We start from the raw sequence: 13640 nt of genomic DNA on the forward strand, positions 1-13640 counted from the left end.
ACTGACCGAGTCCAGGCCCCTACTCACCTTCCCGAAGAGGTGGGACACCACCATGTCCGGAAGGGCCTGGGTCCATCCGGAGATCTGGGGAGGACAACAGGGGGATTAGGAGGAAGGCATTGCAGGGGCGAGACAGGCCAGCCCAACCCCGTGCCCTCAGGGCTCCAGCACTCTGTCTGAGGATGCCCCAGGGACGGGAACTGGTCACAGCCTCTGGTTACCTTCCAGACCTGCAGCCCCCAGAAGGCAGGGCCCGGCTCTCCACCCACCGCTCTGCTCGGAGCCCGGGCGCAGAAGGTGCACGCACAGCTGTGCTGAGCGGACCCGCCTGCTCCCAGCTTTCCCTGCGCTGAGCGCACCAGTCGTCAGCAGGAAGGACCCCGTGCATTTGCTCTCAACACAGGCTCCCTGAGTCCACACCTCAAATCTGCTGAGCTCATCCTCCACATCGTCCCTAAGCCACGTGCCTCTCTCCGAATATACTGCAGTTACTAAAGAAATCAATGACCTTCTTTCTATCTCTCTAACAACAGTGCTAGGCTAGGTACACAGGAGGAGCTCCATAAATGCTAGATATACAGTGGGGGTTCCATAAATGTCAGGCATACAGCAGGCAATCCATAAAATCTAGGCACACAGAAGGAGCTCCATAAATGCTATGCATACAGCAGGAGATCCATAAATGCTAGCTATACAGTGGGAACTCCATAAATGCTATGCATACAGCAGGAGATCCATAAATCCTAGGCACACAGCACAAGCTCCAAAAATGCTAGGCATACAGCAGGAGATTCATAAATGCTAGGCATATCACAGGGGCTCCCTAAGTGCTAGATAGACAGCAGCAGCTCCATAAATGCGTGCTGACTACCAGGGCCCCACTGTGTGGCCCAGGGCAGCTGCAAAGCCTCTGGACCTCAGACTGCCGATCGGTAGCTGGGGCTGCCAGGAACTTCAAAGTGCCCGGCCACGATGAGGATTGTGGGAGCCACCGCGCATGTCACAGGATCTGACCCCAGTGCCTGACATACAGTAGACCTCTGATGTAGGTCTTTTTTCTCCAGGGCTGGGGTCGAAAAGGAAGGATATGGTGCAGATATTAAAACCCCACAAACATTCCTTAGGCTGCACGCAGCCAATGGCTGATGTCCCCAGCCCTCCACGTCTGGCTCAGAGCAGTTACCCAGGAGCCAAACTGGCTGAGTAGAATGTCACTTCCTTTGCTGGAAAATAAAATAAAAAACAGGGAGTGTGTTCCGCTCCCAAATGTCACGCAGGCCGGAGGGAAGGGCTCCCGCCTGCTGGCCCAGCGCTCCAGGGAGAAATGCAGTCTCAGGCTGGCCGGCCAGGACGCGGTGGGAGGAGGGGGAGGCGCACGACCCCTTTCATCTTCCTGTCCCCGCCGGCCACCCCAACATCGGCAAAAACACACTGTCAAAATGAGACACCAGGATCACCCCTGGTTAAAAGGCCCTGTCCTGCTTCAATTAGAACGGTTTCCCCATCTCCTTGGCAAATACAGGGGCTTTTATGAAAAAAACAATCATCATTTTTAAATAAACAAGGAACCCTAGGCCACCAGCGAGAGCAGAGCTTCCCGAGACAATGAGGGCGCCCCGTGTCCAGGAAGGACATGCCCAGCCCTTCTATGCCCAGCCCGGCGGCACTGGGGAGGGGGTGGGCCTTGGACACCTGCTGCCTGTGAGCTGTGAGCACAGCCCTGGGGAGGAGGCAGGGAGGCCCAGGGCTCTCCAGTCGGCCAGTTCTCTTTCTGCACAGCCTCCTTACCCACGGGGAGCCTCAGTTTCCCCCTCTGTGAATGGCATGACAGCCCCACCTCCTGAAGGTCCCAGGAGGATTCAACAGGCCAGGCACACATATCAACAGGGAGCAGAACTAGCACCTGGTAACCATCCAGGGGTGGGGCCCTTTCCCTGCCAAGGGCCATTGGGATATGCATAGCGTCATTCACAGGCCACACAAAATTATTAACTTAAAAACTAGCCTGCGATACAGGATCCAACATTTCATTAACTCACCCCTGATGCCTTGGCAGGGCCCGACCGAACGATTTCGGGGGCCTTACAGGGCCGGCGGGCCGGAGGTTCCCCATCCCTGCTACATGCTAGTTAATTATTAATGTCGTCACACTGAGTGGCATAGGGTCAGTACCAAATGCACATCTTTTTCATTAGGAATAGGAGGGTCCTGGGCTGAGAGGCATTGTTCTTGCTCATCTTTCTATTCTCAGCATCTTGAGAAAAGCCCAGCCGATGCTCCGTCCCCGGCAAAGACTCCTACCCAGACGATGCTGGTCCGAGCCGGCCCGGGGACCCTGAACCCGCTGGCCCTGACCCTGCTGGCTTGGCCCGCACTGTCTATGGGTGCCCGATGGCAGATGTCTGGGGTCACGCACTGTTCTAAGCAAAGCAGAGGAACCTGCTCTCTTTCTGGGGGTGGGGAGTCGCAGGAAAGGGTGCCACTAGGCGGGGTCTCAGTCCCACAGTCCTCAGGGCAGGGGTGAGGGCTCCCAGCCCCTGCGTTTCGGAACCCCACCGGCCCGGCCCAGGCTCACCTTGGAGGCCGCCCAGTCCATCCAGCCCTCGGCACAGGGGTTCACGTTGATGAGCACCAGGCCCTCCACCATCTCGGGGTTGTTCAGCTGCAATTCAGACACGAGGTGAGAGACAGCCCGGCAACCTGAGACAGCGTGAACTTCACATGTCAAAGCAGAGAGTGAGCAGGACTGGGAGAGGGCTCGCGTGGCCCCAGAGCACGTGCTGCTCTCAGAGGCTCCAGCCCCCAAGGAGGCAGGACCTGCCACAGCCGGCTGCTGAGTGAGCAAAGCCGATGATGGAAGAATACGACTAGGATGGCAGGTCAGTGCAGGAAAAAGAAAAGCTCACACACACACACACACACACACACACACACATATGCACGCACACATGCATGCACACCACACATGCATGCACAACTCTAAACCACACAACTATGGTTCTCCCTTGGGAAATGGAATGATGGATCATTCTTTTTCCCTCTGGGGATTTTTGATGCTTGTCCAATTTTCCTCCTTCACCTTGAGTTAATTTTACCTAAAACGTAATTTTTTAGAAATGCCCAGGAACTCACAGCGAATCGAGTGAGGATGTAGGCGCCAGCCCCGGTCCCCATGCCAATGACGCTCTTCACCCTGGAAGCAGAAATTAAAAGCTGATGTCACGGAAGATGTGAGCGCCAGGAGCCCTGCACACCCTCACGCCCTCCCCCACGCCCTGTCCCTGGGGAACCTCGGCTCCCCCAGGGTCTGTCCGGGTTGCCACGGAGGAAGGCTAGCCGGTGAGACAACGTGGGAGCCGCTGCCCTGCTGGGCCCTCCAGACCTGAAATGATTCACGCCTATGGACTCCCAGAAGGCCGTGACCTTGAGGGACTCGTCCCACTTCCCCCCTTCTCTCCTGACCGCCCGGCATTTACGGGAAGACCTTCCCGCTTCTTCCCGCTCCTAAGCTTTATTTTGGATTCGAAAACTTGGCATGAAAATAAACCGGGCAAGAAGTCTGAGGTGTCATCATCACACCAAAGGCTCACGTAAGAAGGAAATGAGCACTGGAGGAAGAGGGGCCTGGAGAGAGAGGAGCTGAGGGCTCAGGCAACCCAGAACGTTCCAGAACGTTCCATGGGAAAGAGAAAGCAATGAAAGAAGAGAAAGCAGGGAAGGATGGGGGCTGCCTGGCATCAGGTGATGTCATCACTCAAGGAGAAAAGCCCCGCTCGCAGGAAGCAGTGGGAATAAAGAGGAAGCGGAAATCAGCGAGGACAGTGAGCCAAGTGCACTTCTCCCCTGAGCTTTAAACTGCAGCCTGGCCCAGCTGGCGTGGCCCAGTGGTTGAGCATCGACCTATGAGCAGGAGGTCATGGTTCGATCCCCAGTGTGGGGCGTGCAGGAGGCAGCCCATGATTCCCTCTCATCGTTGGTGTTTCTATCTCTCTCTTCCTCTCCCTTCCTCTCTAACATCAATAAAAATATATTTAAACTGCAGCCTATGTCAGGGTCAGGCTAGATGGAGGCTAGAGGAAAAGCAGACGCGGGAAGCCGCTCTCCCTGCAGGCTGGGGTGGAGGAAGTGGGGGGCGGGGGGAGGGGGGGGGAGCAGATCCCTCACTCTTACCCAAACTGGTGGAGGACTCCCGGCAGCATCTCGGCCAGCTGGTCCATGGACGGGTACATGTACCTTGGGAGAAGCCACAAAGAGGAGTTAGCCAGAGCCCGGACCCGAGGAAATTAACAATGTCAACAGGAACAGGCTGGAAGGGGTGGGACCATGGGCAACCTGGCCCAGGTGTGCCGACGCCCCACAGCACCCCCCTGTGGCCCTCACTGCGAACACCCCTCAGGGTACACAGCCTTTTCTGATGAGCAAGAATGTCTTCATCCCTCTTTCTCCACCTTCCTCTTTGTAAAGTAAGCCTTTACGACTGCTTCCTGTGTGCCAGGCCCCACCCCAAGCATTTGGTGAGCTTTGTAAGCTCCTTTAATCCCTGCAACAACTCGATGGGGTTGCTATGCTCCCCCCATATAAAGATTATAACTGTCACTGAGGCTTGGCTCCACGGAAGAGTATATATTTTATCGCAATAAAAAAATGAAGAGCCAGTCTAGCGCCTCCCTCACCACCTGCTTCCACCCTGTAAGGCTTCCTCCCCATCCTGGGGCACCAGGGTCCCCACTCACCCCACAGGGAAGGAAGCCGCGCTGTCCTGCTGGCCAGGGGCGTCCACGTGGCAGACGGCGAAGTGCTGGGTGATCTCCTGCATGTCCTCGGAGTTGAAGAGGGGGTTGTAGCAGGTTTTGTCTGCATGGGGCGGGGGGCGGGGAGATGCGAGAGGGGGTGAGTGAGGATGGAATGAGCTGGCTTGCTCCCTGCAAAGCGCGTGCATGTTTGCTTGTTTCCCTCCTATTCAGCAGAAGGAAACGACTCACAGCACGGACGCCCATCTTTTGTTCCCCTGTCCCACTTTCCTGTGGCGATAAAAGGCAAGAACAGGCCACGGCAAGGGAGTGCGCGGGGAGGTGGAGACGGTCCATAAACCGTACTGTACCCCCTGGTGGATGAGCTTCCAGTTTAACCCCAGAAGGGGCCTCCTGCTTCTTCCCAGTCACTCATGGCCATCATAGCCCCAGCAGGAGGGGGGGGGGGGGGGTTACTCCACTGACATTCCCTTTCTCCCTCGGTTCCCTAAACTCTCACATCGGGGACACAGGAGCTTTTCAAACACGGAGGAGGAGCATAGGCGATAAAGCACAGACCTCCCACTTCCTATATGACCGTGGATGAGTCTCCTAACTGTTGAGAGTCTGAAGCAAAGATGGCCAGTTTTTCTTCCTGGGCCACACAGGTGGACTACATTTCCCAGCCTCCCTTGTAATTAGAGGCGGTCACGTGATCGGGTTCTGGCCAATAGCCTGTGATGCACCTGCTCCCCAATCCTCTGGGTTTCTCTCTCTTCTGTCATCTACCTGCCAGATGCAGAGGAGCCAGCAGAGGCCTCTGGGGCTCCAGGGGATGGCAGAGCCGCAGCTGGAAGGAGCCTGGGCCCCCGAACCACCACGTGGAAGGGGCCACACCGAACGCCCACTGATTTGTTAAATGAGGGAGAAATATCGTATATGGGATGAAGCCGCACAAGTTCCGGGTCTTTTGCTACAGCCGTTGGCTTACTCTACCCCTGAGCCTCTCTAAAACGGGGTGCATCACACCACATGCAGTTCCATCCCCTCACCGGGGTGCGGTGAACGGAGGTGACCTCTATCAAAGTACCTAGCAAGCAGCTGACACATAATGGCCCCGGGGGACACCCGGGAAGAAGAGAGGTAAGAGACCTGAGGGTGAAGAACATCAATGGTTTTCAGGGACTGCCATCAGCTCCAGCCTCAAGGGTATGAATAAACTGTAGGGGGAGGTACATTAGGCCGTCTGCCAATCAAAAATCGAGCAAGTGTTCGGCTTGCCACGTGCAAGTTTACAGAGACGACTGGGCCAGGACGGCCTGCAAGTGCCTTCCGAACCATCACAGGGCGTCTCACCGCCATCTGTGTCACGTTAACACAGAGTCGCTCTACTCTGCGTCATTGCCATGCCCGTCTGTGGAACATGGGGAACCCTGATGGGTAACATCTTGGAAATTCAGTCTAAACATTCACAGCTGCAGTATTCACACGGCCAAGCCGAGGAAGCAACGATGTCCACGACTGAAGAGTGGGCAACAAACGCGGCCTCTCCGCACAATGGAAGGTCACTTGGCAAAGGACGCATGTGCTACGTGTGGATGAGCCGTGAGAACAGCGTGCAAGGAGCCGGTCACGGAAGACCACGTGTTGTGTGACTCCATTGCTCTAAAATGACAGGACAGGCAGATGCTTCCAGACAGGAAGTAGACAGTGGTGGCCAGGGGCTGGGGGTGTTGGAAATTGGGGTGAAAGGTAAGATGACAGGATTTTTTTTTTTTGGAATAATACTGTGCATAAATGGATTGTGATGATGGTTGCACAACTCTTCAAACACTGGAAACCATTGTATTCCTTCATTAAAAGAGGTCACTGTCACACAGATGGACCGTGGGGGGCTCCCTGAGTTACCAGCAGCTCCTGGCACACAGACAACTCCGGGCCTCTGGGCACTGCATTCTAGCATCTTCTAGTCTGTGGCAAGAGTTCTTCCCAGAATAGCTCCGGGAAGGCCCAGCAAGAGGGAGGCAGCCGGACTCCCTGCCCCCCGCCCTTCCTAGCCCCCCGCCCCCACCTGGGCGGGAGCAGGCCCACTGGCAGCACGGGGCCCGGAACGTACGGTTCATGCCAATGTCGTGGTACGTGAGGATGACGGGCCGGCTTCCCTTGGGGGTCCCGCACAGCGTGACGTGGATGGAGCCATGCAGAGTCTCGATGTCCTGCTCCTGGGGAAAGACAGCAGGCGGAGGGGCTGTCACACGGGGCGTGCAGGTCGGCGTGGCTTAAACCGGATGGGACACCAGCGTCCCGGCCTAGAACACGGCTTCTGAGGACGCGCCCAGGGCCTTGCCTTTGGTCAGGAGAGCACTGGGCTTCAGGCGGCAAAGTGAGGTCCAGAGAGTCCTGCCCAAGGGTCAGGGAGGGAGGGGGAGGGGCAGTAGCCAATGGAGAGCAAGAGGTTTAACCCGAGAGAGGCCGCAGGGCTGGGCTGAGGGGACCAGGTAGGCTCCCATCCTGTGGAAGCCATGGCTGTCCATCTGAGGGACATGGGGAGGGAAGGAAGGAAGGAAGGAAGGGAGGGAGGGAGGGAGGAAGGAAGGAAGGAAGGGAGGCAGGGAGGGAGGGAGGAAGGGAGAGAAGGAGGGAGGCAACCCCAATTCCCAGGCTCCCCCACCCTCCCCTCCCCCCCGCTCCAGAGCAGGAAAGGGCATCATCTCTGTTTTTTACAAGAACCCACTTTCTTCAAGTCCCAGGCAGAGTGACGGGCTCCCTGGCCCACCCTGTGAGGCCCCAAGGCAGGCAGGCCTGACGCTGGTAAAGGGGGCCCTTGCCTGTGGGAAGTGGGCCATAAGGGAGCCTCAGTGTGGCAGGGGAAGCCTGTGTGCTTATGACCTGATGTTGATGGGGGTAAACAGGCACAGCATGGGGAACCCCAGCTCCCCAGCCCAGGGGTGCTCCTGGGCCACTGAGCTTGGAGCCTGCCAGACGCCCTGACCCGCCCTGACCCCCTCGCATCTCCTCTGTGTCCAGCCCTGCACTCCTGCTGTGGAAACACTGGAAAAACCCAGACCCTGGAGCAAAGGCCCAGCCCCAGTGGGGGCCGGGGATCATCTGCCCGCCCAGCCCGGCCCTGAAGCTGCTGCAGGAACAACGGTCCATTGTGGGGGCCACACTCTCCATTGTCTCCCCAGCTGACCCAGGGCGCCCTCTAACAATAGGCCTGGCCAGGCAGGCCCCCACCAGCCTGGGACACCAGGGTTCAAACCCAGTGCCACCCTCCCCCAGCCCTGAGCCCAGGTCAGCACCTATAACAGGACAGTGAGCCACGCCCCCTCCTACCCCCCAGGTTCCTGAGCAGAGGAGGTGAGCTTGGGGCCTGGTGGGAAAGGGCATTCTCAGTACCTGGTGGCCTGGGCACCATCTTGGTGTCAGGTATGGGACGCCCAGCCCAGGTTGACATCAAGGATGTCTGTCCCTGGCAGCCCCCAGGGGTGGGGGTGAGTAACAGATGTTGACTCATCACTTGGGAGGCCTTGAACTTATATAGCGGTGGAGCCCGAAGCGACTCTTTCTGAGAGGCTGGGCTGCCTCGGCCTGCTCAGTTACACACACCCCACCTCCCCCACCCCCCCACACCCCCTCGGGCCTGGCAAAGCCTCCTGCTCACAGCAGGTGCTCGGGATCCATTCGGTATTGACTGTCCCCAGGAGACGGAAGTCCAGAGAGGGTAAGCAACTTTCCCCAGGCCACACAGCTGGATGGTGCAGCAGGGTCTGAACCCGAGACCGCCCAAGTCCAGAGCCTGTGCCTTTAAAAAATATGTATTTTTATTGGTTTCAGAGAGGAAGGGAGAGGGAGAGAGAGATAGAAACATCATTGGTGAGAGAGAGTCATTGATCGGCTGCCTCCTATGCACCACACACAGGGGATCGAGCCCTCAACCCGAGCATGTGCCCTGACCAGGAATTGAACCGTGACCTCCTGGTTCATAGGTCAACGCTCAATCGTTGAGCCACACTGGCTGGGCAGAGCCTGGGCCTTTGACATCTGTTTCGCACACTGTGCTGGGTGCCCGGGAAGACAGGGGACCTTTAATGAGTCCCGTGCACTGTGACTCCCTAGAGAGGGATGCACCGTGGCAGGTCCCTCCGGGATGGGGCTGTGGATGGCTCTGTGTCTCCCCAGCGTCCCCGTGAAGCTGCTAGCTCCGGGCACGCCCTGGGGTACACGGGCACACAGGATAGAGGCCTAGCCTCCGCTGCTCCCCAAACCTGCCTCTAGCCCACACTGCGGAATGTGCCACAGGTGTGCCGGACACAGGACACGGGACACTGCGGAGCAGGGCAGAGGAGGCGCAGCTGGTTTCACCTTGACCCAGATGAGCGCCACCCCCATCTGCCACGGGGTTCGTTCTAAGTCCCAGCGACTTCCTAGGAAATGGGGCTGGGGGGGAGGGTACGGAGTGGGGGCCGGGAAAGGGTGGGTTGAGGATGCCCAGGCCTCTGACTCCTGCCCCGCTTCAGCCAGGGGGGCGGGAAAACAAGCAGCGACTGCGTGGAAAGTGAGGAATTAGGAAAAGGTCACCGTTGCCCTTTTCCCCGGGAGCAGATCTGCTTCCAAGTGAAGGGAAGGACATCAGCCTCCCCACCCCACCCGGCCCCCAAAGGGATCAGGTGGCCCCCTGGCCCAGTTCCGCCAGACAGGGCCGTCCAGAGAGGCGCCAGACCTCGGCGGACACTGCCCACCGCCCTCCTGCCCCAGCCCCTCCGCTTGCTCCCTCCACCGCAGGAACTCGGCTCCCTGCCAGCAGGGCCCTGGTGAGATGCAAACAGATTCCATGGAAACCAAATCAAATCAGACCATCAGAACAGGGAGAGATCCAGGTGGAAGGAATTAGAAGCAGCCACTGCACCGGGAGAGTGACGGATGCTGTTCTCCACGCTGCCACCCCGCCCCCCATTGGTTACATGGACTTTGGCTCCGGCCGAGGAGACCGGGTCCGATTGCATCATCTGTCTCCTCCTTGAGTGACACTGAGCAAATCCCTTAAGCCCTCTCTGGGCCTGGCTCTTCAGCTATAACATGAAGACAGCAGTAATTCCCCCGTGAAGGGCGGTTACGGATTACAGGAGACGATGCAGGAAGAGAGGTCAGCCCGGTTTCTGGGGCACAGACACCAGCTAAACGGCTCCCGTGCTTATTGCAGATTTAGGGGTCAGAGGAGCCGAAATGGAGGACTAGCTCGACAGATCCTCTTGGCAACTTTCTCCAAACGGGTCTGGCACCTCCCGCTTGGCAGGCAAGGCCTGAGGGATGAGTGGGATGCAAATATTCCCTCGCACCCTCCCTCCCTTGGGGGCCTTCCACAAAGCCCCCCACCTGGAGCAGAGGGGGAGGGCTGAGTCACACAGCACCTGCCAGCTCGGGGACGCTTGGATTCTAGAATTCCAGCCGAAGAAAACAAGCCGGAACCCAAATACTCCTACCGACTCCCCTCATCAAATTGGCAAACACAACTGCCCAGAACCTGACACCAGATGGTCTCGGCAAAACCAGATCACAGGCGTCCTTCCTGCGGCCACGGCACCCCTGGCCAGCAGCCCTCCCAGGCCTGCGCTCCCAGGGGCCAAGCTGGGGTCCTGGGAGCAACCGGCAGAACTCACAGGCCCGGGCACCGATCGATTCGCCTTAAACCGTCACCCAGGCCAAAACAAACAGCCCACCCCACCGTGATGTCAGCCGGGAGCGATAAGGCGAGAGGCCATCTGCTCTGGCGGCTGCGCCGTCTCCTGAGACGGGCCACCCAGCCACTGGGCGCGGACCCGCCTGCAGCGCCCCGCTGCTGCTGGGCTGTGGGCTACCATACGTTGTCTATTCTGAGTCATGTGTCCGTCCATCCTCGACTACTCTGGGGAAGGAAGAACGAGTCCGCCTGTGTCGGCACCAAATATTTTTCAAGAAGTAACGTTGGCTGCTTTCAGACACACCCCGTGAGGCAGCTCTGACTCCTTAAACTCGACTCCCAAGGCACGGGCCGGACGGGGCCGTGAGAAGCTACTGAAGGAATAGATGTAAGCAGGTCCCCATGAAGGCGTCTGGACTCCAGTCCATCCGAGTTCCGTGCCGGGGGCCTGCCTGGGCAGAGGGCCTTTGACAGGAAGAGCAGAGGTGAGCTGAGGTCTGGCCCTCAGGCCCAGCTGGGCCCTCCCGTGTCGCACTGCAGTGACGCCTCGTGGGTGAGAGAACGGGGTGGGTCAGGTAGAGCAGGGTGCCTCGGACCCTTCACTGAGGCCATGCGTGAGCCTCAGTTTCCCCATCAGTAAAGGAGGGATGATGGTACAAGTCCCGAATGACTCAGCAGGAGAGCCGGGGAAAGCCTGGCCTGACGCATCAGAGGACGCTGACGTCCTAGCAGGCAGGCAACTGTCATTTTGTCCCTGGGCTGGCGGACCTCGCTGCCTCCCTGGACCGGGGCTCCTCTCTGCCCCCAGCGCTGTGAGCAGTCCCCGGTAGCGCACAGAGCACATCAGTCTAACATGGTGCAGCATCTTCCGAGGGAAACCCTACTCGACCCACAGGCGAGATGTTGGAAACTCCTGGAAATCCGGGGGAACTTCCACAAATATCATGAGTCAGCCCAATCTGGGAGCCAAACCAGAAGCAACACTGTTTTATACAAAGATGGGACTGGCGTTGACAAGGCGTCCCTCAGCAGCCACGTTCAGCTCAAAGCTGTGACTCGTCGGGAAGGCTGCGCCCATGAACAGCTGCAGGGAGAGCTCACTCCCCACCCGCCCCCCAGGCTGGCTCCAAACCCAGCCGAGGGCGTTCCCATGCTGTAGCCTCTGCATGGACCGACCATCCCTAATCTTCTCGGGTCACCTGCCTAGCTCCATCTGTCATTCAGGTGTCGGTTCAATGTCACCTCCTCCAGAAGCCTTTCCCGACCCTCAACCTAAGGCCACCCACACCACGTCGGCCGCTCTGTCACCTTCCACGCCGTATGGGAGCTGGAATTGTCTTGTTCACCTAAGTTTTCATGTGTGTGTCTGCCTCCCCCTCCTAGGGAGTCAGAGGAGTGATTTCAGCCAAGCACACGGCTTGTTCACCCCCCAGCCCTACCCCTTCCCAACCCTGAGACCTCAGGCCAGTGACTTGACCTCCCTGTGCCTCAGGTTCTCACCTGTAAAATGGGGATAAGATTCATTTCAAGCAAAAGGTGTCACACACTCAGAATGAAGCTTGGGGTGCATTCCATGCTCACTAACGCTGAACTCTCAGTCTAGAAAGTAGGTTAAAGCAGACATTTATTAAAGGGACAAAAATGTCCCCAACTTCACAGGATGGTGCTGGGATTAACTGAGAGGGCTCAGCCCAGGCTGGTACCCAATGTGGGCGGACCTCATCCTGACTCTTCCCTGCCCCGGGAGGCCAACCTGAAGGCTGGTCTCTGCTTACCAGCTCCCTGTGCCCGAGGACAGGAACTCAGCGCTGGGCTTTGCAAACTGTCAAGAACAACACAAAAGTGAGGAACGATCTTCCCAGGGAACAGAAAAACGATGTGTTCCAGTTTCCAAATCAATAACCAAGATGGCAAGAATCGACACTAACCCCATGACCCAGCAATTCCACTTCCCGGCGTGTGCCCAAGAGAATTAGAAGCAGGGACTCAGCGAGGTACTTGTCCACCCATTAGCCACAGCAGCCAGAAGGTGGAAGCAGCCCGAGTGCCCACTGACAGAGGAGCGGATGACCTCTTGTGGCCCATCCACACGGTGAAGTGTCGCCCAGCCTCCGAGGAAAGGAAGCTCTGACACGTGCTGCGGTCCGACGGGCCCTGAAGGCACTGCGTTAAGTGAAAGGAGCCAGCCGCAAAGTGATAAATGGTGTGGGATTCCACTTCCGTGAGACACTTCAAGTCTCAACATCATAGCGACAGACAGCAGCATGGCGGTTGCCAGGGACTGCAGGGAAAGACACTTGGACTTCGTGTCTAATGGGGACTTAGCTTCAGGTTTCACAAGATGAAGGGTCTGGAGCTGGGTGGTGGTGACGGCTGCCCCCAAATGTGAGCATATTGAATGCCACCCACTGAAGTGTACACTGAACGATGGTCCAGACGGTACACTTTAAATGTTCTTACCTGCACACACACACACACATACGCAAAGGGAAAAGACAGTCACAGGAGTTGGTAGACAGGGGGTGTTACTGACCCAGCACTGATGTGGGAAACATCATATCTGGGTCCCCGCCGTCATTGTCCTGTCTCCACCGCCACTTAAACAAGATCGGAGTGACTTGCCCCATTTCACAGGTGAGGAAACTGAGGCCAAGGGGAGGTGAAGCAACTTGCTCTGCATCAAAGAGCCCAGAAAGGGCAAACCCATACTTGCCTGAATGTCAAACTCAGGTAGACACTTCTACACCCATTATTCACAGCAGCCAACGTTCCCAAACCCTCTGCCACTCGTTCCCCTTCACCCAAGGGTAATGCCCAGACGCCCAGCCTCTGGACACAGGGGGTGGGCCAATCACTGAAATATGGGATCCAGGAGGAAGAGGGGAGTTGTCTGGGGGAAAGGGAGCAGAATGGATGGTGGAGACGCTGCGCTCAGAGGGGCTGGAGGCAAGAGACTGAGTGATGTGCATCCACCTGCATCTGCTCCTGTCCTCCCTCTTCTCCGGGAAGCCCACAGGGCCCCGCTGTGCCCAGGCTTCCTGTCCCATCCCCAGGGCCCAGCACAGCCTGGGGCCCCCAAACTCTGGGATCACTATTGAGTCCAGAAATTACAGGTCCTGAGGTTCTGAGCCGCCCCTCAGCCAAGAGAGCCAGCCCACTGTCCTGAACGTTTGTTCTCGGACAACACTCAAGAGGCAGCCGTTCCCACCGCCTGAGGCCAGCCCTGAGCA

At 57.8% G+C, this 13640-nt stretch overlaps 1 protein-coding gene across 1 annotated transcript in view; it reads right to left on the minus strand.

Annotated features, from left to right (window-relative positions):
• Positions 1–13640, minus strand: part of NDRG1 (N-myc downstream regulated 1) — a 37981-nt gene that overhangs the window by 8798 nt on the left and 15543 nt on the right. Inside the window, exons 4-9 of the mRNA XM_070392375.1 lie at positions 6847–6952; positions 4734–4854; positions 4171–4233; positions 3133–3193; positions 2576–2662; positions 28–84 (exon numbers count right to left, since the gene is read on the minus strand). Of these exons, the coding sequence (XP_070248476.1) occupies positions 28–84; positions 2576–2662; positions 3133–3193; positions 4171–4233; positions 4734–4854; positions 6847–6952 (495 nt within the window). The remainder of the gene's footprint in view (positions 1–27; positions 85–2575; positions 2663–3132; positions 3194–4170; positions 4234–4733; positions 4855–6846; positions 6953–13640) is intronic.

The sequence above is a fragment of the Myotis yumanensis genome, unplaced genomic scaffold (genome assembly GCF_028538775.1).
Source record: "Myotis yumanensis isolate MYYU_CA2020_CCGP unplaced genomic scaffold, mMyoYum1.0.hap1 SCAF_15, whole genome shotgun sequence".
Lineage (NCBI taxonomy): Eukaryota > Metazoa > Chordata > Mammalia > Chiroptera > Vespertilionidae > Myotis > Myotis yumanensis.